Here is a 26478-nt window from a genome sequence, read left to right as displayed (position 1 = left end):
TACTCAGGAGGCTGAGACAGGAGAATCACTTGAACCCAGGAGGCAGAGATTGCAGTGAGCTGAGATCGTGCCACTGCACTCCAGCCTGGGCGACAGAGCGAGACTCCATCTCAAAAAAAAAAAAAAAAAAAAGAAAAGAAAAAGAAAAGAAAAGAAAAGAAAAACCAAAGGACAGGTAGTAGAGCATAGTGGTCAAAAGCTAGTCTGCCTATGTTTAAATCTTGTTTCTGCAATTTAGTGTGACCTTGGGTAAATTATCTACCCTATTTTTAGGATGAAGTTTATAATAGTATTTCACTCATAGGGTTGCTGTGAGGATAAAATGAATTAACATACATAAAGCACTAAAAAACAGAGTTCATCATGGCCGGGTGTGGTGGCTCACGCCTGTAATCCCAGCACTTTGGGAGGCCAAGGCAGGCAGATCATGAGGTCAGGAGATCGAGACCATCCTGGCTAACACAGTGAAACCCCATCTCTACTAAAAATACAAAAAATTAGCCGATGTGGTGGTGGGCGCCTGTAGTCCCAGCTACTCGGGAGACTGAGCCAGGAGAATGGCGTGAACCTGGGAGGTGGAGCTTGTAGTGAGCCAAGATTATGCCACTGCACTCCAGCCTGGGCAACAGAGCAAGACTCCATCTCAAAAAAAAAAAAAAAACAGAGCCCATCATATAAATATCACAATAAAATGATTTGTTATTATTCCTTAACTGATAAAAGTATCAATAGTTTTAATTAACTTTTATTTAGAATAAGCATGGCCTTTTAAAAATATTCATGAAGGGCCAGGCACGGTGGCTCATGCCTGTAATCCCAGCACTTTGGGAGGCCAAGGCGGGTGGATCACAAGGTCAGGAGTTCGAGACCAGCCTGGCCAACATGGTGAAACCCATCTCTACTAAAAATACAAAAATTAACCAAGCATGGTGCCGCACACCTGTAATCCCAGCTACTGGGGAGGCTGAGGCAGGAGAATCACTTAAATCCAGGAGGCACAGGTTGCAGTGAGCTGAGATCACGCCACTGCACTCTAACCCGGGCGACAGAGCAAGGCTCCGTCACACACACACACACACACACACATATACACACACATATATATATTTATACATGAAGAACACACATTACCATTTTAGTTGTACCTAACTATATTATCTTGGCAAGTCTGATGACAGTCTTAATTTTTTCAAAGCTATTTTTTAAATGATTTTTAAAATGGTAATATTATTGGTAATAATTATGATATATCAGTTGAAAGTTTCTCATGTATGTCATCAGGCTTTTCACTACTTATTTGATTTAATTTTGCAGCAGTTATAAATGCAAACAAGTTGATAAATGTACTTAGTCCTGGAGAGCTTATGCCTACCTGGGTAGTTACTATTATCAGTAATGGTGAGCAATAATGAACCATATTCCTTTCTTCTAAAATACCCCTTAATTTTTGATTGAGAGAATTATATTAGCTCTCAGCAGATGTCTAGAAACCTAACACAATTTCACTGAAAACCGGGTTAATGGCATTTTTTCAATTCAAGGAAGTTTTCATGTATTTATTTATTTTTTTGGAAACGGAGTCTCTCTCTGTCGCCCAGCATGGAGTGCTGTGACATGATCTCGGCTCACTGCAACCTCTGCCTCCGGGTTCAGGCAATTCTCCTGCCTCAGCCTCCCGAGTAGCTGGGACTACAGGCGCCCGCCGCCTCGCCCGGCTAGTTTTTTGTATTTTTTAGTAGAGACGGGGTTTCACCGTGTTCGCCAGGATGGTCTCGATCTCCTGACCTCGTGATCCGCCCGTCTCGGCCTCCCAAAGTGCTGGGATTACAGGCTTGAGCCACCGCGCCCGGCCGACATTTTCTTAATACTACTTTTCAAGCTATTTCTTTTAGGACCCTAACTTTATTGCTCCCCATAGTCCTGCCTTCACACTAGTGGCTATCTTGCTTCCTGTCTTGCCCATGGAAACAAATAACATAAAAGAATAATGTACTGCTTGGAATAAAATAAGATTAACTGAATTACTGAATACTATACAGCACTTAGAATAAAGAACAAGTCATCTGAATTATATAATAATAATGTAACAGGAATAACGTAAAATGAATATATGTAAGAATGCTTAGAAAAAGGAGTACTTCTAACTTTTAAATCCAAAATATAAATGTTCTGCCAGAATGAATATAAAATATTAAATATATATCAATATATAAATTTTTTAAAATTAAAATTGATGCAATGCTTTAAACTGTCAGAAAAAAAATTATGACTATAACTGAAATATCATTTTAGTAGGTATAAATGTTGTAATTCACAATAACAAAAAGCTTAGAAGTGACCAAAAACTAGAATAAGTATATACATGTTTTTATGTTTTTTTTAAAGATCGTAAGTATCTGTTTGATGAAATTTGAAAGTGGAATAAAATAACACACATTTTATGTTGCCTTTGATCTTTAACTTGTAGCCTTATCTCCCAGGTCAAAGGGCACATTATTCAATTTCACTATATTTTGTGTAAAACCACTGTAGCGTTGAAGATGACTTTCAGTACAAATGTCATGGTACTTAAAGCTAAACCAGAATCTAGTTTTTCAGCTTCTTAATTAAAATCACGGTTTAAAATAGTCTGACAACATTATTTTTATTCTTTCCAGTTGAACAGCAACAGAATTTTCACATCTTTTATTCAATCAAGCTTAGCAATCTCTCTATGGCTCTTTTATTTTCTAACACACCAAACAATTTCAAGAAGCAAAATACTTTATGTTTTTGTATGTAATGTCAGAAGGGGTGATAGTTCATTTCTTACTTCTCATATATATAATATATAAGCCTTACTCAAAAATTAATTTTACTTGCTTTAAAGTCTGCTCCAAAAAATGAAGACTGAATAGCATAACCCCACCCAAAAAGCCCTTTGACAATTTAAGTGGATATAGGAAAATTTTGGTCAACCAAAAACACAGAAAAGAAAATCCTTCTGAATAAAATAGGGCTAGAAGGGAAAAATATCAAAGTAAATATTCCCTAAAGCGTTATGCTGTAAAAGCAAAAACATTCATTTTTTAATAGACTATAAAAGAGGAATGCACAGCAAATAAATACTTGTTGAACAATGTAGGATCAGTACCATATCCCAAGTGTAGACTGATAAGGGATAAATATTATATCCCAAATACTGCTTCATATATTTTGTTCTTTTCAGGCTATAATTAATAATTACACGTTTACATAAATATCTAGAAGAGATACCATTAAAATAAGAGGTTTTAGAGTTTTGTTGTTTGTTTTCACTATAAGACCCTAACAATAATTTGGGAACTGTGTAAAATTTATTTTAAATATACAGGTTGAATATCTCTAATCAGAAATGCTGGGACCAGAAGTATCTCATATTTGGGATATTTTTGGATTTTGGAATATTTGCATTATACCTATGGGTTGAGCATCTCAAATGCAAAAATCCAAGTCCAAAATACTCCAATGAGCATTTTCTTTGAGCATCATGTTGATGCTCAAAAAGTTTCCAATTTTGAAGCATTTCAAATTTTGAGTTTTCAGATTTGGGATGCTCAACCTGTATAAGTACTATGTAACCTAGAAATAAATTTGTGAAATAATTCATGTATGCAACACGCGAAATTGCAAATATCCCCTTTAATATTACTGGGGACAGTAATATCCAGTTTCAACAATTAATTTTTTTCACTATATATGTCACATTTTATTCACAAAAATACTAATCCCCCTAAGTACTAATCCAGATGGGGGGAAAATATGTTTTATAATTTCCTTACCATTTCACTCACTTTCTTCTGTAAAGAGTATTTAGAAACCTTGAAAAATAAGGGGGGAAAATCTCATTAAAATACTTTAATTATCTACAACAAATTCCTCTGGTATCAAAATTACATGCTATAAAATGTGGCATTTATCTTCTGTGTACCATTATTGATTTATTCAACACATTTATGGCACCTACTATATGCTAGATACTTTCCTAGACTCCTAGAATATAGCAGTGAACAAAACGAAGTCCTTACCTTTAAGAAACTTACTTTCTAGTGGGGGGTGGTGACAGGACCGACAAATATAAGTAAAATGTATGCATGTTAGAGAGTGATAACCACTAAGGCAAAAATAAAGCAAGAGAGATAGAGAGAGCAGTCTAGGGGAGTTTGTTACTTCATATTAGCTCTTCCCTGAGGAAAAGTATAAAAAAAAACAAGCATAACAACTGTTTTAAACAAACAAATCATCTCATGATCCACAGATAACAGTCATTAACACTTTGGTACTACCAGTTTTTGTTTGTTTGATTCGTTTGTTTGTTTTTAAGATAGGGTCACACTGTATTACCTAGGCTGGAGTGCACTGCGATGATCACAGCTCACTGCAGCCTCAACCTCCTAGGCTCAAGCAATCCTCCTGCTACCTCAGCCTCATAAGTAGCTGTGGACTATAGGAACATGCCACCACACCTGGCTAATTTTTAAAATTTTTTGTAGAGACAGGGTCCCACTATGTTGCCCAAGCTGATCTTGAACTCCTGGGCTCAAGAGATCCTCTAGCCTTGCCCTCCTAAAGTGCTGAGATTACAGGTGTAAGCCACCATGCCCCACTCTACCAGTTTTTTAAAAACATATATTTATACTTTAAAAGAGAGCCAGTGGAAAGTGATAATAAATATCTATTTTGTAACCTACTTTACTTAATATATAATAAACACATTTCTGTGACAAATTAATGTACAATATAACTTTTTAATGGCTACACAGTATTCCATTTTTTAACTTTACCATAGCTTACCTAATCACTCATATTTACAGGTTTACTGAATTGAGTTTTTTACTATTATGAAATATTCTGAAATAAACATGCTTATATCTAGACTTTTATAGTTATTCTTTTTATTAGGATAAGTTCCAAGAAGCAGAATTTCTAAGATTTCTTAATTTTTATAGGTTTTTAAAAACCGTTACATAAGCCAGCGCAGGGCCTCATGTCTGTAATTCCAGCACTTTAGGAGGCTGAGGTGGGTGGATTGCTTGAGCCCAGGAGTTCAAAACCAACCTGGGTAACATGGTGAAAGTCTGAAAACAAACAAAACTAAGCTGGGTATGATGGTGTGTGCCTGTAATCCCAGTTACCCGGGAGGCTGAGGCCAGGATGATTGCTTGAGCCCGGGGGGATGGAGGTTGCAGTGAATTGAAACCGCACCACTGCACTCCAGCCTGAGTGACAGAATGAGACTCTGTCAAAAAAAAAAAAAAATTGTTACATAGTCTTCTAGAGGATTGACCAAGTTAAACGCCAACCAGCCATATATGAGTGCCTATCTTCTTAAATCCTACTTACATTTTTTAAATTTTAAGCAAAAGTACAATAATTACTACACATTTCCTATGAAATAAATTTTTTAGCCTACTGCCATGAATGACCTGATTTTTATTATATTTTATTTTATTTTATATTAATGGATGGGTTGTATATGATTCATTTCTTCCATAAATGTTGAATGCTTATTGTAAGTAAAGCATTGATATAGACACTGGGGGTACAACACTGGACCAAAAGAAAAAATCCTGCCCAGCTTAAATTCTGGGCAAGAGAAAAAGCAATATAAGCTAAAACATATGGTATATTAGATATTGATAGGTGTTAAAGAAAAACAATAAATGAGGGAAGACGATTACACAGGATGGTCAGGAAACTCCTTTCTGAGATAGCAAATTCTGAGTAAAGACCTGGATAGAAGTAAGGAAGAATATTTCAGCAGGTTCTCTAACGTGGAATAAGGTCTAGTGTGTTCAAAGAATAGCAAGGAAGTCCATGTGGCTGGAAGGGAGTAAGCAAGGTGAAGAACAGCAGAGTTCAGAGAGGGGCAAGGGAAGGCAAGGGGACCCAAATCATTGTAGGCCTCGTTATGTGTGATACAGATTTGGTTTTTATAACTAATGAGATGGAAAGCCACTACAGAGTTCTGAGGACAAATGTGACAAAGCCTGACTTAGCCTTTTTTTTTTTTTTTTTTTTTTGGAGACAGAGTCTTGCTCTGTCGCCAAGCTGGAGTGCAGTGGCATGATCTCAGTTCACTGCAACCTCTGCCTCCCGGGTTCAAGCAATTCTCCTGCCTCAGCCTCCCAAGTAGCTGGGACTACAGGTGCATGCCACCATGCCTGGGTACTTTTTATATTATTAGTAGAGACGGGGTTTCACCATGTTAGCCAGGATGGTCTTGATCTCTTGACCTCGTGATCTGCCCACCTCAGCCTCCCAAAGTGCTGGGATTAGAGGCACGAGCCACCGCGCCAGGCCCTGACTTAGCTTTTTAAAGACTCACTCTATTACATTCACATTAGAAGGGAACAGAAGTTGTGGCAAGAAAAATCACTTAATAAGCTACTGTAATAATCCAGATGAAAGAGGATGATGAACGAGGACTAGGATGTTAGTAGTGGATGAAATAAGAAGTGGTTGGAAAGCAGATACACTCTGAGGCAGAGCCAAAAAAAAAGGAACTGGAAAAAGAGAGTTGTCATTAATAAGGATGGAAAAGATTAAATAAGCCAGTTTTCAGGAGGCAGGACTTTAGAAACTTAGTTTTAACCATGTCAAGTTTGAGGTGTCTTTTAGATATCCAAGCAGAGACAGCAAATAGTTAATGTAGGATGGATTAGGGGTTAGGAGATAAACATTTAGAAGTCTTCTACATGTAGATCCCATTTTAAAGACATGAGCCTGGATGAGATCAGAGTACTTTTTAAGGCATTCAGCACAAAAGCAAAGGAAAATGTTTTGAGGTCATCTAGAAAAATAAGAGGAAAAAATGAAAAGACAAAATTCAGAAGACAATATATTACTCTGATCCTGAATTTATTATCTGCTACCATTAGCCAAAGATAAAACTATATCTAGAGCAAATTTACCAAATAATTTCAGGCCACCATTATTCACACACACCTCTGCATTTATTCTTTCTCAATTATAGTCCACAGCTGTATTTTATCAATAGCTCTAGAGCACTGCCCAACTAATAAACTCCCGCATTTCTGACACATAGATGAATCTGAAAATAATATAATTGGATTGACATGCAGTATTTTTATATATGCTATATTTAATATTTTTAATTATTTACAAATTGGTTAATATCACATATAGGCATACCTCTAATATCAGAACAAAACTATACTAATGCTAATGCATTAACTATAGAAGGCAACTTCAAGAATAAAATACAAATGTTTTCCTATTATAGTTATCCTTCACTTTATGGAAAATTATAAGAAAAGCTGACTGAAAGCACACTGCTTTAGAGAAAAATCTTATTTTCCTATTAATTTTCCATTTATTGAATTATTTTAGTTGGGAATAAAGTCCCCCAAATACTATGTTTAAAACATTTAACCCCTTCCTCTTCTTAAACAGTTCAGCCCTGAAGTCCATTAGGTTAGGCAGTATAAGGTAGGGGTATGTGAGGAAGTGGTGAGGGGGTTGTGTCTAGAGCATTCCAGAACAGAATAACAGGCCTGAATGGAGAAAAGAGGATTTCCCCATGTAAGGGAGGGCAGTCTACTGTGGGGAGTCAGAAACTAAGTAAGGTGAGGAGGGTGACCTTGCAAAAGGGCAACCCTGCTGAAAGTGTCAGAATCCAAGCAGGAAAAGGAGGACATCCACATAAGGAAAGAGGGGGCAGCAGAATGGTGGACTGGTTACGTAACAGGGTGTTTTATGAAATAAGTCAACGTCTTAGTGATAATGAAAGTCAGATTTCTCATTGAAAGAGAAGTACTAAAGAGAAGAAATAAACTAAAATAATCCTTGTAGTTTGGGATTGTAATTTGCAGTAGTGCAAATTAATGGTTTTCAATATACATACATAGATTGATATAAAAATATATGTAACTGTAAGTATATGTGTGTATGTGTGTATGTATGTAAATATATACATATATTTCCTAGCTCTGTCCACTGAGGGGGTCTGAGAACAATGATACTCCAACAGTAATAATTGTAATAGCACTCAGACCTTGGTTTCTATATACCTTTTTTTCTACTAAAAGGAACCAGGGCAACATGGAGAAATGGTTTATTACGGGGCAAGATCAGGTAAAGTATGAGGTGATCCTGGTATATTTTATTTTTATCTGAAAGCAGAAAAATCCTAAATGAATGATGAAGACATGTCAAAAATACCTAGCAGCCAGCTTGAATGGACTCCCACTGGCCAAACCAAGAATAATTTGATAAAAATAAATGATAGTCAAATATTTTAATCCATTGTATAAAACAAGAAACTATGAGCCTATATTGATATAAATAAATCTATTAAAAGTTTGGTGAGAAATGACATATTTACATAGTTTCAAAGTGCCTCTCCACAAAATATGCTGATTACAAAGGAGAAAAGAGTAACCTTACAGTGGAGAAATTTGTCAGATACTTCCTTAGTCAAATTATCAGAGTGAACATCACCAATAATAAAACAAATTGAAACCATTAGCTATCTGATAGGATTCAATAAGAAGAATATGGCATTACTTCTGTGATAAATAAACTGAATCTAACCATGAGGAAACATTGTACAAACAGAAACTAAGGAACATTCTACAAAATAATGGTCTGTAATCTTCAAGACTGTCAAAGTTATAAGAATAAACCAAAGACTAGGAAAGTCTTCCAGACTGAAAGAGATTAAAGAGCTATGACAACTAAATACAAACACAGGATTCTAAACTAGACCCTTTTGTTATGAAAATACTTTAATGCGACAATTGGTGAAACTGAATGAGTCCTGAACATTACAGTTATATACCAGTGTTAACTTCCTGATTTTGATTGCTGTGTTATGGTTTTACAGGAGAATATCCCTGATTGTAATAAGGATATACTATAGTAATGAGACGATAGAGCATCAGTTTGGCAAATTATTCTAAAATCATTCAGGAAAATAAGTTCTTTCTATTGTACTTCCGATGTCTCTAAAAGCTGATGATACTTTCAAAGAAAAAAACTTAAGTGATTCTTAAAAACATTGTGGAATGAACTAATGTGAAATGTTTGAAAAATATATAGCATCAATAAAAAAAAGTTAACATACAGCTGAAGTTCAAAAGAAAGATAAGGAAATTGTCAGACATCAAAAATAAGACAGGAAACCCATAGTCAGAGTTGTAACTATGCAAGGTGATGCTCTAGTAATCCAGAAACCCCTACAAACAGATATAGGCTGTCATGGCAAAGTCAGGGTTTTAATATCCATGTGGGCACAAAGCCAGGGGATCTAGAACACTGGTATAGAGAAAGGACTCTAGAAAAACAGCTAACTTCACGAAAGAAAGACTAGAAGAACTCAGCCTACCAGCACGAAAAAATGTCTGCCTAGATCACTGGTCCAAAACCAAAAATTATTCCATGAGAAATAGAAAAACCTAAACTTGTAGTACAAAAGGGTATAAAGTCCTAATAATAGATGCTCCCTGCATGGTATGTACATCCTAGATGATAAATTAAGGTAACAACCAGAAACTGTTCTGTGAAATCCTTGAGGCTCAGAACAGAAGCAAATACAAAAGAGCTCTGTAGGAACAATTCCACAAGTTCATCAGAAAAATACAATCTCCACTAAAGAGGGGCTCACAATTTAAAATTTATGAACCACATTAAAAAGGAAGATTTACAATGAAGGAGCATTAGCAGGCAGCCACTGCAAACAGGAAGACTTGTACCCACCAATATTTAAAAATAACAGAAGAATCTCAAAGATATTATTAAAAGTATTTTTAATGATTAGAGACATAAAAGATAAATAAGAAATATGAAAAAAAATAAGACACTAGGAAAAGGCAGATTTTTTAAAGCACCAAATAGAATATCTATAAAAGAAAAACGTCATTATAAAATAAAAAACTTGAAACATAAGTTATATGGCAGATAAAACATAGTTGAAGAATTAGTGAACTAAAAGATATATCTCAGAAAATTACTCACGCCTGTAATCCCAGCACTTTGGGAGGCCCAGGCGGGCGGATCACGAGGTCAGGATATTGAGACCATCCTGGCTAGCATGGTGAAACCCTGTCTGTACTAAAAATACAAAAAATTAGCTGGGCGTGGTGGCGGGCACCTGTGGTCCCAGCTGCTTGGGAGGCTGAGGCTGGAGAATGGCGTGAACCTGGGAGGCGGAGCTTGCAGTGAGCCGAGATCGTGCCACTGCACTCCAGCCTGGACAACACAGTGAGACTGCGTCTCAAAAAAAAAAAAAAAGAAAAAAAATTACATAAGAAACAGCAAGCTCACAGGCATAAAGAAATAGAAAGTGTATAAGGTATAGAGACATGGAGGATGAATGAGAAGATTCAAAATGTATCTTCTTAGGAGGTTGAAAGGAGAAAATATAAAGACTCATTGGGGAAGGTAATACTTGAAGTGATAAAGACTTAAATTGTTTTCAGAAATAAATATATTAATTTTCATGTCACAAAAGAACTCTTAAATCGTAAAACAAAGAAAATAAACAAATATTTTAGTAATAAAAATAATTATTGTAATTCAACTTAGAAAGCTGTAGGACTGAGTGATTTTTAAAAGAATTTTTTAGAGAAGATTGAGGTTCACAGCAAAATCCAGAGGAAGGTAAAGAGATATACCATATACTCCCTGCCCCACACATACATAACCCCCCATTATTAAAATCCCCCACCAGAGGGGTACTGATATGGTTTGGCTCTGTGTCCCCACCCAAATCTTATGTCAAATTGTAATCCCCACATTGTTGGAGGAGGGGCCTGGTGGGAGGTGACTGGATAATGAGGGCAGTTTCTAATGGTTAGCACCATCCCTCTAGTGTTATCTCATGATGGAATTCTCATGAGATCTGGTTGTTTAAAAGTGTGTAGCACTTTCCCCCTTAGCTGTCTCTCTCTCCTGCTCTGCCAAGGTAAGACATGCTTACTTCCCCTCCCACCATGATTTTAAGTTTCCTGAGGCCTCCCAGCCATGCTTCCTATACAGCCTGCAGAACTGTAAGTCAATTAAACCTCTTTTGTTCATAAATTACGCAGTCTCGGGTAGCTCGTTATAGCAATGTGAGGATGGACTAATACAGGTACATTTCTTACAATTAATGAACCTACACTGACATCATTATCACCCAAAGTTCACAGCTAATATTAGAATTCATTCTTGGTATTGTACATACTATGAGTTTGGACAACTATATGACATGTGTCCACCATTACAGTATCATACAGAGTATTTTTATTGCCGTAAAAATCTTCTGTACTCTGCCTTTTTATCTCTCCCTCCTTCAACCCCTGGAAACCACTTTTTTTTTCTTTCAAGATGGAGTCTCGCTCTTGTCCCCTAGGCTGGAGTGCAATGGTGCGATCTCGGCTCACTGTAATCTCCACCTCCCAGCTTCAAGCGATTCTCCTGCCTCTGCCTCCCAAGTAGTTGGGACTACAGGTGCCCACCACCACACCCCACCAAATTTTTGTATTTTCAGTACAAACAGGTTTTCACCATGTTGGCCAGGCTGGTGTCAAACTTCTGACCTCAGGTGATCTGTCTGCCTCGGCCTCTCAAAGTGCTGGGATTACAGGTGTGAGCCACTGCGCCTGGCCACAACCACTTTTTTTTACCGCCTCCATCATTTTTCCTTTTCCAGAATGTCGTATAGTTGGTGAGTAGTGTATCTTTGTTGTTTTAATTTGTATTTCCCTAATGACATATGATGTGGTGCATCTTTTCACAAACTTATATGCCATCTGTATGTATATCTTCTTTGGTGAGGTGTCTGTTAAGATCTTTGGCCCATTTTAAAATCAGATTGTTTTCTTATAGTTCAGTTTTAAGAGGTCTTTGTTATTTTGGATAGCTGTCCTTTGTCAGAGGTGTCTTTTGCAAATGCTTTTTTTCCTACTCTGTGGCTTGTCTTTTCATTCTCTTGACAAGCCAGAGTAGGTAAAGTTTTTAATTTTAATGAAGTCCAGCTTATCAATTCTTTTAGAAATCATGCTTTTGGTGTTGTATCAAAAAAGTTATCAGCAAACCCATGGTCATCTAGATTTTCCCCTATGTTATCTTCTAGGAGTTTTTTAGATTTGTGTTTTACATTTTGGTCTGTGTTCCATTTTGAATTAAATTTCATGTAAATCTGTGTCTAGATGCATTTTTTTCCTATGGATGTCCAGCTGTTCCTGTACCATTTGTTGAGAAGGATGTATTTTTTACCTTCCCAACTTTGAGAGCTTTGCTATTTTATTACATTTCCTTCTATCATTCTCCAGACTATAAAATTACCCAAATATCTAAGAATTCCTCATGCATAAATGTATAAACTCAAAGCTCCAGAAATCTAATTTCCTTTTGTCCATGTGATTAGGTATGGCCTAATAAAATTAGGCTTCAAAACTAGAAATAACATGTTATATATTAAATATCCCTTCAGTTCTATAAGAGGAATTAATATAATATATAAAATTAAGTAAGTTTAAATTTAACGAAGTAAAATAATAAAATAGAGCTTTGGAGCTGAATATCTTAGAGATCATCTATCCCATTACTCCCAATCTGGGTTTTACGACATCTACCTATCCTCTCTTTATTCATGCCTCTTCTGGGAGCGTGAATGGAGCAGTGTTTACATTATTACAGTGTAATACATTATTACAACAGTGTTTACATTATTACAATCAATATAGGTAGCGTTTAATGCATGAGTCTAACAGGGGGTACTAATACATTTCCTTCTATATAGTTCTAGTGTGCTACTTGAAGAACAATTTTACTATGATCGAGACCTAAGTATCTTCTCTTTTTTACTGCATTCAAGACCTAAATATCTTTTTTTTTTTTTTTTTTTTTTTAGAGACAGGGTCTCACTCTGTCACCCAGGCTGGAGTGCAGTGGCGCAATCACAGCTCAATGCAGCCTCAACCTTCTGGGTCAAGCGATTAACCTCAGCCTCCCATGTAGCTGGAGCTACAGCCACGCACCACCATATCTGGCTAATTTTTGTGTATATATTTTTTTGTACAGATGCGGTTTCACCATGTTGCCCAGGCTGGTCTTGAACTCCTGGGCTCAGCATTCGTCAAGCAATGCTGGGATTACAGGCATGAGCCACCACGCCGGGCCTCTTCTCTTCTTACATTCCATCAATTGCTCAGAACCATCCCAAATTTTAACTTGCTTTATATCTTTCTCATATAGTTATGTTTTCCCTAGAGTTTCTGATCACTACTTTTTTGTTGAAAAAAAACACAAGGATTTTTTTTTTTTTTTTTGAAACAGAGGGTAGTGGCCTGATCATGGCTCACAGCAGCCTCAACCTTGTGGGCTCAAGCAATTCTTCCACCTCAGCCTCTGGAGTAGCTAAGACTACAGGTGCTCACTACCACACCCAGCTAATATTTTTTTCAATTTTTTATAGAGACAGGATCTCCCTATGTTACCCAGGCTGGTCTGGAACGCAGTCCTCCAGTCTCAGCCTCCCAAAATGCCGGGATTACAAGCATGAGCCACCACACCCAGCCTAGGATGTATGTTAACATTTTTCCATACTTTTCTTTGTGTTTATATATACACATACTTTTCGTTTTTTCTGAACTATCTGAAAGTAAGTTGCAGCTAATAGCTGATTTCACCCTAAATACTTCATCATACATTTTCTAAGAATAAAAACTTTCTTTTTTATAACCATAATATTATGCCTAGGATAATATTATACCTAGGACATTACTATATTATTATACCTAGGAAAATAATTCAATAATATAATCTAATATAAGGTCATATTCAAATATCCCAATTGTCCTCTCCAAATTTTTATGGCTGGTTTTATTCTTGATCCAGGATCCAGTGAAAGTTCACATACTACATATTCTTTTTTTTGAGATGGAGTCTCGCTCTGTCACCCAGGCTGGAGTGTAGTGATGTGATCTCCGCTCACTGCAACCTCTGCCTCCCAGATTCAAGCGATTCTCCTGCCTCAGCCTCCTGAGCAGTTGGCACTACAGGCACCCGCCACCATGCCTGGCTAATTTTTGTATTTTTGGTAGAGACAGAGTTTCACCATGTTGGCCAGGCTGGTTTCCAACTCCTGACTTCAAGTGATCTGCTGCCTTGGCCTCTATTACTTTAATCAAAAGTAGCTCCCCTTTCTTTTTTCATGACACTGAAGTTTTTTTTGTTTTGGTTTGGTTTGAACTTTTAGGTTCAAGGGTACATATGCAGGTCTGTTATACAGGTAAATTGCATGTCACGGGGGTTGGTTGTACAGATGATTTTACCACCCAGGTAATAAGCACAGAACCCAATATGTCCTTTTTTGATCCTCACCTTCCTCCCATCCTCCATGCTCAAGTAGGCCCCAGTGTCTATTGTTTCCTTATTTAACAATGAAGTTTTTTGAGTCCAGCCTAGATGTCATATAGAATGTGCCACACATTGTGATTGTGTCTAATTGTTTCATCATAATTAGATTTCAAATAATATTTTTGGCAAGAAAATTACATAGGTGAAGTTCAGTCCTCCTTATTGCATAATAACAGTGGATCCACGGAAAAGCTGTATCATTATTAACATTGCTAGACTCAATCACTTGATTAAAGTAGTGACCTTCAGGATCCTTCTAATGTAAAAATACATTTTGCTATTTGTAATTAATGTTATCTGTTTGAAATTGCATGAATATCGTTTTCCCAACAATCATTATTCCACTAATTACTTCATTTTACTTTATGTCTTCCCCATTAGGCTAAGCTTCACAAGGGCAGAGATTTTGTCTTGTTTATCATTGCTGTATCCTTAATGCTGAGAAAAGTGTTTGCACATAGTAGACCCTCAATATATATTGAATGAATCATCATTAGTTAAATACTTCTGTATTCTCTAAGAGACTATGAACAACTTAAGGACAAAGGTAATGTTTTCTTAGTTTTTGTGTTTGTAGAAAATAAGCACAGTACTTAGCACATAGTAAAAATTCTATCTATTTTAATTTTTAAGGACCATGGGTAAGTCAGTTACAATATATATGCCTTACTCATTTTCCTTATGTATAAAATGTTAAAAATGCATCTATTTAACTATCTTAATAAGATATACTAAAAATTATTTTAATATTTCTTTCTAAAGTAAAATATAGTAAAGTAAAACTCCTAATTTTAAAACAAGGCTCTCAGGAAAAAGTATTAAATTATGTAATATATTAAATATAAATTTCTGTCAGCTTTTCTTTGTAGCTTACATATCTAAAGGCATTTTACTGATACAATGCTAAAATACCAAACTACTTTTTAAACAGTACATACTTATTTTTACCTGTAGTGCTTTTAATGTTTCCTTCAATCCTTCTATTTCTTTTTCCTTTATTTCTGTAGCAAGCTGATATTTTCCCTTTAAGTAAAAAACTGTATTTCAGTACTTTCCAATGTAAATGATAATACAAAAGGGTAAAATATAAGAGCTCAAGAACGAAAATCTCTATTTTAAACCAAATATTTCACAGGCTTTAACTTTCTATCTGTGCGACAAATTACACTTCTAATGATTTCAAAATATAAAATTACAATAAGGCCTTTATATGGTTACAATGATCATGAAATAGAATATCTTATTATAATGACAAATCATTTTATCAGTAGAGCATTCTACCCGAGAACTTAGACACTTTATAATTACTTAATTAATACAACTAGAATAAATACATTCTAATTAATAAGATACAGATGCATTTGTCTAATGAATATAAAAACATGAGAGAATTTTTTACAGAAGATCTTTGGCTAAAAATAAACTATAAGTGATTATTACTAACAGCATGTTCATTGAGATAATAAAAACATGTATTAACTATTAAATAGCTAGAGAAAATATTTAGTGTCAGATAAATTTCTAGGTTTGTTGGAGCTTTATCCCCTTTGCCAGTTGGTCTGCACCCAGTTGCAAGTCATTTCCATATTTTTTAAAGACAGTAATTCCAGTGAAAAAGCACTAAAAACATACCATGGTTAATAGAAACACTGCACTGAATGGTAAGAACATTAATTTGGGACCTGAAGAGGTCTGGGTTCTAGTCTCAATTTTGCCACTTCAAAGTGAGACCTTTGGCAAGTCATTTAGTCTTGTTAGGCCTCTGTATTCTGAACTCTAAAATGACGGAAGTGAAGTAACATGATTATATCTTCAGTCCTTTCTAAGATTTTAAGCAGTTAACCACCTCCATTAGTTTGTTACTAATGCTCTTTTCTGTTATGGCAAACAACGGATAATAAAAGGCATTTAGCTATGTTTTAAATTATTTTGTAAAAATAAATACCTTTTAATCGATAGAAAATTTTTAAAAAAATTATAAATACCTTTTCTTCTTCCAGGGCATACATCTTCATTTGCAACTGATAAACAATTTTAAAAATTAAAATAAAGGGAGATAAACTGTTAAGAGTGATCTACACTGGTCACTGAGACTAAAGAAACACGTTATATATCTATATTGTTTGAAATGGAAATAATGTGAATGTTATTTTCAGATTCAGAAAATAAATAATAATGATATAAAATGAGAAAAAAAGCCAGTCAGTAACGTAAATGAACTTTGTATTTATTTATTTGAGATGAGGTCTTGCTATGTTGCCCAGGCTGTACTCCAACTCCAGGGCTCAAGGGATCTCCCACCTCAGCCTCCCAAGTAGCTGAGACTAGAGGCACACACCACTACACCCAGTTCAAAATTAGCAATTTAATCACACTGATCAGAGACACCAATTATCCTTGAAAGTTTTGTTTTTTCCTCCAGAAGTTTTTCTTAAATGTCTGAATATTTTGCCATCCACTCCTAAATCACAGCTTTTATCATTTTCCAAAGGTACAATTTTGTAAATCAGTATCATTTGTATTATCATTGACAGTATTTATGTTCAAAAATTTGTGCAGCCTAACAAATTATGACCTGTTTAAAAAAATAATAACATTTTAATGGCCAGGCATGGTAGTTCATGCCTGTAATCCCAATACTTTGGGAAGCTGAGGCGAGAGAATTGCTTGAGCCCAAGAGTTTTGAGACCAGCCAGGGCAGTATAGTGAGACTTCCTTGACAAAAATGTCCCAGCTACTTGGAAGGTGGGAGGATCGTTTGAGTCCTGGAGGTGGAGATAGCAGTGAGCTGAGATCAGGCTACTGCACTCCAGCCTGGGCTACAAGGCGAGACTGTCTCTAAATAAATAAATAAAAATAATGACATTTTAGAACAGAAAAACTAAAGTACACACACCAAAGGAAAATTATGAAATATTCTAAGCAACACAAGAGTATTAGGCAAAATTTTCAAGAAATGAAATTTTTCTTTGGAAATTCCCTATTTCCTTTTTCTTTTTTCTTTCTTTTTTTTTTTTTTTTTTTTTTTTTTTTTTTGTGAGACGGAGTCTCGCTCTGTCGCCCAGGCTGGAGTGCAGTGGGGCGATCTCGGCTTACTGCAAGTTCCGCCTCCCGGGTTCACACCATTCTCCTGCCTCAGACACCCAAGTAGCTGGGACTACAGGCACCTACCACCACGCCCGGCTAATTTTTTCTTTTATATTTTCAGTGGAGACGGGGTTTCACTGTGTTAGCCAGGATGGTCTCGATCTCCTGACCTCGTGATCTGCCGGCCTCGGCCTCCCAAAGCGCTGGGATTACAGGCGTGAGCCACCGCGCCCAGCCGAAATATTTATTTATTTATTTATTTATTTATTTATTTATTTATTTAGAGACAGAGTCTTGCTCTGTCGCCCAGGCTGTACTGCAATGGTGTGATCTCAGCTCATTGCAACCTCCGCCTCCTGGGTTCAAGCAATTCTCCTGCCTCAGCCTCCCAAGTAGCTGGGATTACAGGCTCCGGCCACCACGCCTGGCTAATTTTTGTGTTTTTAGTACAGACAGAGTTTCACCATATTGGCCAGCCTGGTCTGGAACTCTTGACCTTGTGATCTGCCCGCCTTGGCCTCCCAAGGTGCTGGGATTACAGGCAAGAGCCACAGCGCCCGGCCTCCTATTTCCTTTTTCACACTCCTCACATTCAAGATCCCTTTCTTTAAACACACACACAAACACACACACACACACACACACAAATTAAAAAACAAAGAACCCAAGAGCACTTTCTCCTCTACCCTTCAGATATCTGAGTATCCTTATCTTGCCCAAAGTCCTTTGTGACAGCAGAGATGTGGACTTGCTCTTTCCTAGAGAATACTGTGCTACACTTTGGGCTTTTGCTTCCCTAACCTTCAATTAAAACTCCCATAACCTTGGTTAGGCCTATCTCAGATTAAAGGAAGAAAGTCATTTGCTTAAAAAAATTCATACATCTACACACACTTGTATTATAAAGATGAAGATAAATACAGGAAAGGAAAAATGAAAAAATAATGATGTGAGATAGAGATAAGGAAACTTTCAGAGGATATTTTACATGAGCACATTTTCTTAAACTATTACAATATTTTCTTACTAGGAACTGAAGAGAAATTTTAGTCAAGAAGAGCTACAGAATTCAAATTAGCTGAAGGTATGTACAGCGATTTATGTCTTGATTTTTTTCTCATTTTCGTACTACTATTAGTTACTGATGATTGATATTTATGGAGGCTACAGTGCATAATAATCATCTCTTCTAATCCTTGACATCTCCCTACTTGCATCTCAGATTTTGATCATAATGTTATAACTCTACTTTGGTAAAGGGGTACTATGGAAGAGGCAAGAGCCTAGGAAGTTCTACTAAAAGAAAGAGGAAAGGGGAAAGAACAACACACACATCCCACTCACCTAAATTATTTAGGACAGATGAAAATATATCTTCATCTCCAAGAAAATAGTTTTCCCAATTTCCCTCCTTAACAAACTCATTCTACTACTTTACATTTTATTGTCAGTTGTGATTAAAAATTATTTTATTCATTTCCTACTTCCCATAATTCCTTGTTCTCCTTTTTGTCTTTGGTGAGTATGGAGAACAGCTTGCCATAATATTCATGGGAGGGGGAGGAAATGCAATATTTAAAATGGTAGTATTTGTCTATCCTTACGAAATTACCTGCTTTTTAAAAACTGCCATTGCTTCCTTGTGTTGCTCTGCCAATGTTTCCTTTTGATTCTGAAGAGTTTCCTGTTTTAAAAATTATGACAAGTTAAAATATACATTCTAGCAACTCTCTTTCAGCTTTAAATCTTAACTGGGTTCACAATTTAAAGTTAACCATACCTTTTACATACATTATTTTGTGTTCCTGGAATTCCACTTTAAACCAATTTTCTGATTATTTTTTGAGAGAGGGTCTCACTCTGTTGCCCAAGCTGGAATGCAGTGGCACAATCACAGCTCACTGCAGCCTCGACCTTCCCGGGCTCAGGTGATTCTCCTGCTTCAGCCTCTCTAGTAGCTGGTATTACAGATGTCTGCCACCATGCCCGGCTAATTTTTGTATTTTTTGTAGAGGCAGGGTTTTGCCATGTTGCACAGGCTAGTCTCAAACTCCTGGACTCAAGTGATCCACCCACTTCGGCCTTCCAAGATGCTGGGATTACAGGCATGAGCCACTGTACCTGGCCCAATTTTATAATTTTTTAATTGTCATAGAATCATCACATAAGCATTTTGCTTTATGTTGCTTTTTTCATGGGAAAAAAACACATTGCTTCTAAAATTTTTAAACTTTGGACATTATTTGCTCCAAAGCGTTCTCTAAGAAAAATATCTTTTAACCAAAAGTAATTAAAATTAACAAATTAACAGTCCTAGTATACAAGCAGACTATTGTCTTAGATCTTCAAAAACAACAACAATAACAACAAAAACCAGTTTTATGATCTAAGCAGAAATGCTTACCTGGCAACATATACACCTTTAAGTTCATTGGAATAATTTTTTACAAACCAAAACTACCACAGAGAATTTCTGAAAAAAAATCTATATATGATTCCATTTCTCTTTTTCTCCTTCTCCCACCTTTTTGGTGGAAGTTGCATGTTCTGTTCTTTCTATTCTAGATTACTTTAACGTTCTTCTATTTTTATCAAAGTTAATAATTCTCATCATTTAAAAATTAGGTCTAAAAGTGGCAACCACTTTCAAATTTTTCTGCTGTTTGCTCCAGATTTCTAAATAATACATTGAGTTAGCAATTTAAAAAGTTTATCTTTTGACCTCTTATTGATGACAGTAGTGGCCCATCTGGAGTCACTGTTGTGAGGATGCCAGCTGCAGCAAGGGAGGTGCAGCCAGGGCTACGACTCTGCGAAGTCATTTGGGGCTGGGAACAGGTGAAGAACCCAAAGCAAATGCAACAAAAACAAAGATAAATAGATGGGACTTAATTAAACTAAAAAGATTCTGCACAGCAAAAGAAATAATCAGCAGAGTTAACGAACAACCCACAGAGTGGCAGAAAATCTTCACAATCTATACCTCTGACAAAGGACAATATCCAGAGTCTTAAAAAAAAAAAGATATGCAAATAGTCAACAAGCATATAGAAAAATGCTCAACATCACTAATGATCAGGGAAATGCAAATCAAAACCATCATGTGATACCACCTTACTCCTGCAAGAATGGCCATAATCAAAAAATTTAAAAATAATAGATGTTGGTGTGGAGGTGGTGAAAAGGGAACACTTTTACACTGCTTGTAGGAATGTAAGCTTGTACAACCACTATGGAAAACAGTGTTTAAAGATTGCTTAAAGAACTAAAAGTAGATCTACCATTTGATCCAGCAATTCCACTACTAGGTATCGACCTGGAGGAAAAGAAGTCATTATACAAAAAGGATACTTATACATCCAGGTTTATAGCTGCACAATTTGCAGTTGCAAAAATATGGAACCAGTCCAAATGCCCATCAATCAACAAGTGGATAAAGAAAATATGGTATATACACACCACAGAATACTACTCAGCGATACAAAGGAACGCAATAATGGCATTCACAGCAACCTGGATGAAATTGGAGACTTTATTCTAAGTGAAGTAACTCAGGAATGGAAAACCAAACGTTGTATGTTCTCACTTAAAAGAGGCACCTAAGCTATGAGGACAGAAAGGCCTAAGAAAAATACACTAGACTTTGCAGAATCAGGGGAAAGGGTGGGAGAGGGGTGAGGGATAAAAGAATACACATTGGGTACAGCATATACTGTTCGGGTGATGGGTGCACCAAAATCTTGGAAATGACCACTAAATAACTTATTCATGTAACTAAACACTACCTGCTCCCTAAAAACCTACTGAAAAAAAACAAAAACAAAAACCTTAACAGCGCCCCTTTCTGGGTCTTCCAGCTGTCATAAAGCTTTCTACCTATTTGTACCTCAGCAGTATAGACAAGCCCTTAATGCTCTAACAGAACACCATGGGAGTCATCAGGGTCTAATTGCTTATTACAGTCTTCCCTTAGACTTAATGGCAAAAGCCAACTCCTTATCAAGGGCAGTATTAGCAGCTGTCAAACTAGTAGAGGCTTCTACTAATGTGGTTTAAGGATTTATTTAGACTTCGTGATACCTCATGCTGTGCAATCCTTGTTATTTACTAAAAACACATTTCTCAGCAAGCAGGTTCACCTCCTATGAACTTTTATTACTTTCTCCCCTACACATCTCCACCCAGTGCTGTAATATCTGAAAGTCTACTAACAGGAAGACAACATATGATCTCACTTATATATGGAAACTAAAAAAGTCAAACTTATACAAGTTGAGAGTAGAATGGTGGTTACAAGAAGCTGGGGAGGTAGAGGTCTGGGGTGGAGGGAAGGGAGATGTTGATCAAGGGGTACAAAGTTCCAGTTAGATGCGAAGAATAAGTTTGCGATCTACTGCACAGCATGTAGTAAACATAGTTAATAAATATGTATATTTCAAAATTGGTAAAAGTAGATTTTAAATATTCTCATTACAAAAAAATAAGCATTGAGGTGATGGATACATTAATTAGTTTGGTATAACCATTCCACAAAAATGTGTACATACACAGGTATATCAAAACATCACATTGTAGCCGATAAATATATACAATATTTATTTTTCAATTAAAATAAAGATCTAAATAAAAAATAAAGAGGCATGAAAACTGAAAAAGAAAAACTAATTGCTTATTTCTCTTTAATTTTTAATTGCACAAACTATGCAATAATACCGTTTGACAATTGCCCCCTAAAATTGCCAATAAGTCTGTCACATAATCTTACCTAAGCTTACATACATGTATATAATAATTTACTTTTTATGTGTTATTCATTATAAATATGTATATATATACTGTTCATTTTTTATATAGCATATATAAATGCTTGAATAGAAGCAGGTTAAAATGCTTTTATATCTTAATGAAAAAATATACTAATGTAGTAAGAGAGATGGGGATTGAACAGAACACCCACCAAACTTTCTTTCAAGAAATATTTTGATAATCAATAACTTCCTATATAAAGTATATCTCTTTGATCTCTATTTCTAATAAATGTTACTCATAGACAAGTTTAACAAAAAGCCTGGTACTGTTTTTCCAGTACCCAAAGAAAGGGAAATCTATAATGAGTTAGTCTCTGTCTGAACAATAACTGTGCTTCAGACAGATTTATTAGAAACTCCCCCAGATTAAATTTACATGTAATCTTGTTTGTTGATAGGTCATTTTTTGAAAGTAAAACGGAAAAAGTATCAGGCAGGATATACTGCAACGGTGTCAACTGACCCCTAAATCGTGACTCCTTACCAGAGGTTAAACCAGCCCAGATGACAAAACTTATTCTACTCATCAAAGCTTGCCAATTGTCAAGACATTAGAGAGTTAACATTAATAGCAGCTATGCCTTTGGTGTAGTCCATGATTTTGGAATAGTGTACAAATAATTAGGGTTTCTGATCTCAATAGGAACCCCAATTTCATTTTAAGTTTTCTAATGCTTCCTTAGGGGATGGCTATCATAAAGTCACACTAACATTAAGGCCAGAGGAAATATCCTAGCTAATCTTATGACATACAGTCCTGGCCCCCATGATATCCAAAAAGTCAAATCTTTGAAGACGTTTTAAAAGGTTATTTTGGAATGCCTACAACTGGCTCCAGAGTCTGCAGAAAAAAACATGATAATAAATTACAAAAAGAAAATATCTTTCAGGACACTTTCAGGACAGACACTTGGTGGCACCAGAGGACCTCAATGGAACTTTGTAAAAATTTTATAGGAAATTACCCATCAGAGCAAGGACAAATTGAACATTATACTCAATTAGCATTGGTGGTGAAATTTTACTAACATTGCTGAGGATGTCTCTGGTATATAGCTGTCATTAGCACTGTCCTGGTAAAACTGTTCCTTGTAAATCCAAGCCTTAGGGTGCCTATAAACACTTCCAAATGGATTTCCTAAAATTAACCCCTAGAACGCGTTCTGAATATGTTCATCATTGCTTCCATCTTCTCAGGATGAACTAAAACTTCTTGCCAGAGAGCTACAATTCTGTGAGTAGAAAAAAAAATTACTTGATTTTGTGTTTACAACCTGAGGATCTCCAGGGACTGGGTTACTCATTTTACTGGGACTTCATTAGAGAACTTTGCAAAACCTTGTCATTTACTTAGAAATTCATTGCCCCCATCATCCTCAAACTTGAAGAAAAGTAGAGAGGACTAACGGCACACTGTATCTGACACACTTAAACTTCCATGACCAAGGTTACCTCTAACTCATAACATCATGAAGTCCATACTCCCCTACATTCACTGGCTTTTACCATATAAACTTGTTAAGAGTTTGCCCTATGAAGTTGGCTACTTCGCCCTTCATTTTGGACATTTCTTTACTTCAGAAAAATGTGGCAAAGTACTCCAAGGGACTAATGTAATATGTTTCAGAGTCTAATCACAAACAGATAAAAGTTGCTTTTCTTCTACATGACCAAAAGCTCAGAGGTAGTGTCTTCTGGAAATGACCTCAGAGAGGAAAAACAAACATCCTGAAACCATATTGGAAATAATCCTACCAAGAACTTTGACTGCTAGCCCAGTGGTTAAACCCCTGGGGAATAGATCCTTGAATTCATGTCTCCCAGATGAACAGACACTAGGTTTCACTAATACACAGAATGCCATTCCATCAAGAAATTTAAATCTAAGGAGTCTTGAGAAAGCTTCAGAAGCAGACATCTTCAGAAAGAAACAGCTACCATTCAAGAGGTATGGATCAAGACAGCCTCTACCCAAGACCTACGGAGTCTGTTTTTATATGGACCGTGAACCAAGAATGGTTTTTATATTTTTAATGGGTTAAAAAGAAAAATAAAAAAAGAATAACATTTCAAATCACCTGAATATTGTATAAAATATAAATTTTAGTGTCCATAACGTTTTATAGGAACATAGCCATGCTGATTCATGTAAGTACTGTCCATGGCTGCTTTTACACTATAACAACAGAGTTGAGTGGCTGTGACAGAGACCATACCGTCCACAAAGCCTGAAATATTTACTAGACGGCTATTTACATAAAAAGCTTGCTAACACCCTACCTAGATAATCAGAGCCAAAGATTGCAATGCTTTTATTTGCAGGCTTTTGTTCTTTATTTTCTGAGATACTTTCTTTCCCCTTTCTTAATCCAGCCCCTTAAGTGAGTAAAAACATATCATTTATTAACCATGATGGTTTCAAAGACCCTTATCCTTAATATTGCTCTCTATATTCTTGGCCACTCTATGGTGTGAGTACAATTACTAATGGAAATTTTTGATTTGGGGATGGCCTCTGTTCTCTTGATTTAATATAGGTATTCCTGGCTGCTGGCTTAAAAGTGATCTACAAGTTCTGATAATAAACTTTTCCCTAGTGTTTTTCCATGTTGGTGTGTTCAGAAGTGTGACTTCTGGAGTCTTAAATACTGTTGGATAGCCACGGTCCTATAAAATGATCCAACAAATTATGATCCAACAAAAGGAAAAACTGATACACACACACACACACCCCCCACCAGAAACCACCTACATGTCATCATGACTCTTCATCAAGCAGCATAAATCTTGATTGATCACATCCTAAATAACAATGGTTTGTTTTTTTTTTTTCCCAGCTCAGGTTGAAGAAGCAAAAGGGGACTGATAACTGAAACCACCTGCATCAATATAACAGAGCTATTTGGAGTAAGAACTGAGAATACCTGTGTCAACACAACTTAGTTTTTTGTTCCAGGAAATCTTTGCCCAGTAAATATAAGACTATAAAAACCAATAAATTATATCACTGTTTGTTTCAGGCAACTGCTGCAAAACAACTTATCTAAGACAATGGTTTATTTGGGTAAACATCTGGTTTATCAAACAACTATTCTCAAGAGTAGCTTCAAGAGCCTCAATGTTGCTACATTCACAATCCTAAATACTACGTTACAAAATTTGCCCAATTCCCATCAACATCCTGCCTTAAAAGAACTGCCTAAATCTACTTGCACCTAGACCCTATAACCCTCTACGTAGTCCAATACTGATTTGCACCTTTTGAAATACTAAGACTCTGTAGTGTTTTCACTTATTGCAATGAGTTTCAATAAACACACCTGCTTTATTAACAAGTTCTTTGGTGATATTTGAGGGAATGCAATGAGGCAGTTCTAATTTACACTCCTAACAACAAATGAAAGTTCTTGTTTTTCTAAAAGTTGGTAAAGGTAGGAATCTGGCTTTTTCTTCAGATGAAATCCAGCTCTAATACCATTTCTTGAATAATCTGTTCTTCCCCACTGATTTAAAAGCCACTGTTAACATTCACTAAATTGTCTTATGTATTTGGATCTATTTCTAGATTCTGTTGTGTTTTACTAACTAACTATGTACACTGCACCAAGCTATTTTAATTATGACAATTTATATTATGTTTAAGAATCAAGTATGACTATTTCATTCCCTTCTTTTTAAATAATTTCCCAGTCACTCTTATATGTTTATTTCCACATAAACCTTAGAATAAGCTTAAGTACCCTAAATATGTTCTTGACATTGTAAATTGGATTTATTTATTTATTTTTAGAGACAGCTTCTCACTCTGCACTCAGGCTGGAGTGCAATGGCACAAACATAGCTCACTATAGTCTCAAACTCCTGGGCTCAAGTGATCCTCCCACCTCAGCCTCTCCAGGAGGTAGGACTACAGGCACATGCCACCATGTCCTGCTAATATATGTATTTTTAAATAGAGACATGGTCTCACTATGTTGCCCAGGTCTTGAACTCCTGGCCTCAAGTAACCCTCCTGCCTTGGCCTACCAAAGTGCTGGGATTACAGGTGTGAGCTACTCACTGCAGTTGCTTGTTAAATTGGGTTCATTAAACTTACTGATTACCTTAGGGATTGTGATAACTTTATGCTGTTAGCTCTATGCAAAAACAAGATATAACTTTACATTTTAAAATCTGCTTGAAAATTAGTTGTACTTAG

General features: G+C 36.1%; 1 protein-coding gene across 2 annotated transcripts in view; it reads right to left on the bottom strand.

Annotated features, from left to right (window-relative positions):
- CCDC73 (coiled-coil domain containing 73) overlaps positions 1 to 26478 on the bottom strand; it is a 167713-nt gene that overhangs the window by 70524 nt on the left and 70711 nt on the right. For both annotated transcript variants that reach the window (XM_025355520.1, XM_025355521.1), the window contains exons 4-7: positions 19085 to 19156; positions 16371 to 16406; positions 15334 to 15408; positions 3801 to 3839 (exon numbers count right to left, since the gene is read on the bottom strand). In XM_025355520.1, the coding sequence (XP_025211305.1) occupies positions 3801 to 3839; positions 15334 to 15408; positions 16371 to 16406; positions 19085 to 19156 (222 nt within the window). The remainder of the gene's footprint in view (positions 1 to 3800; positions 3840 to 15333; positions 15409 to 16370; positions 16407 to 19084; positions 19157 to 26478) is intronic.

This window comes from Theropithecus gelada, chromosome 14 (genome assembly GCF_003255815.1).
Source record: "Theropithecus gelada isolate Dixy chromosome 14, Tgel_1.0, whole genome shotgun sequence".
Taxonomy (NCBI): Eukaryota; Metazoa; Chordata; class Mammalia; order Primates; family Cercopithecidae; genus Theropithecus; species Theropithecus gelada.
This window is presented reverse-complemented; position numbering and strand designations above follow the sequence as displayed.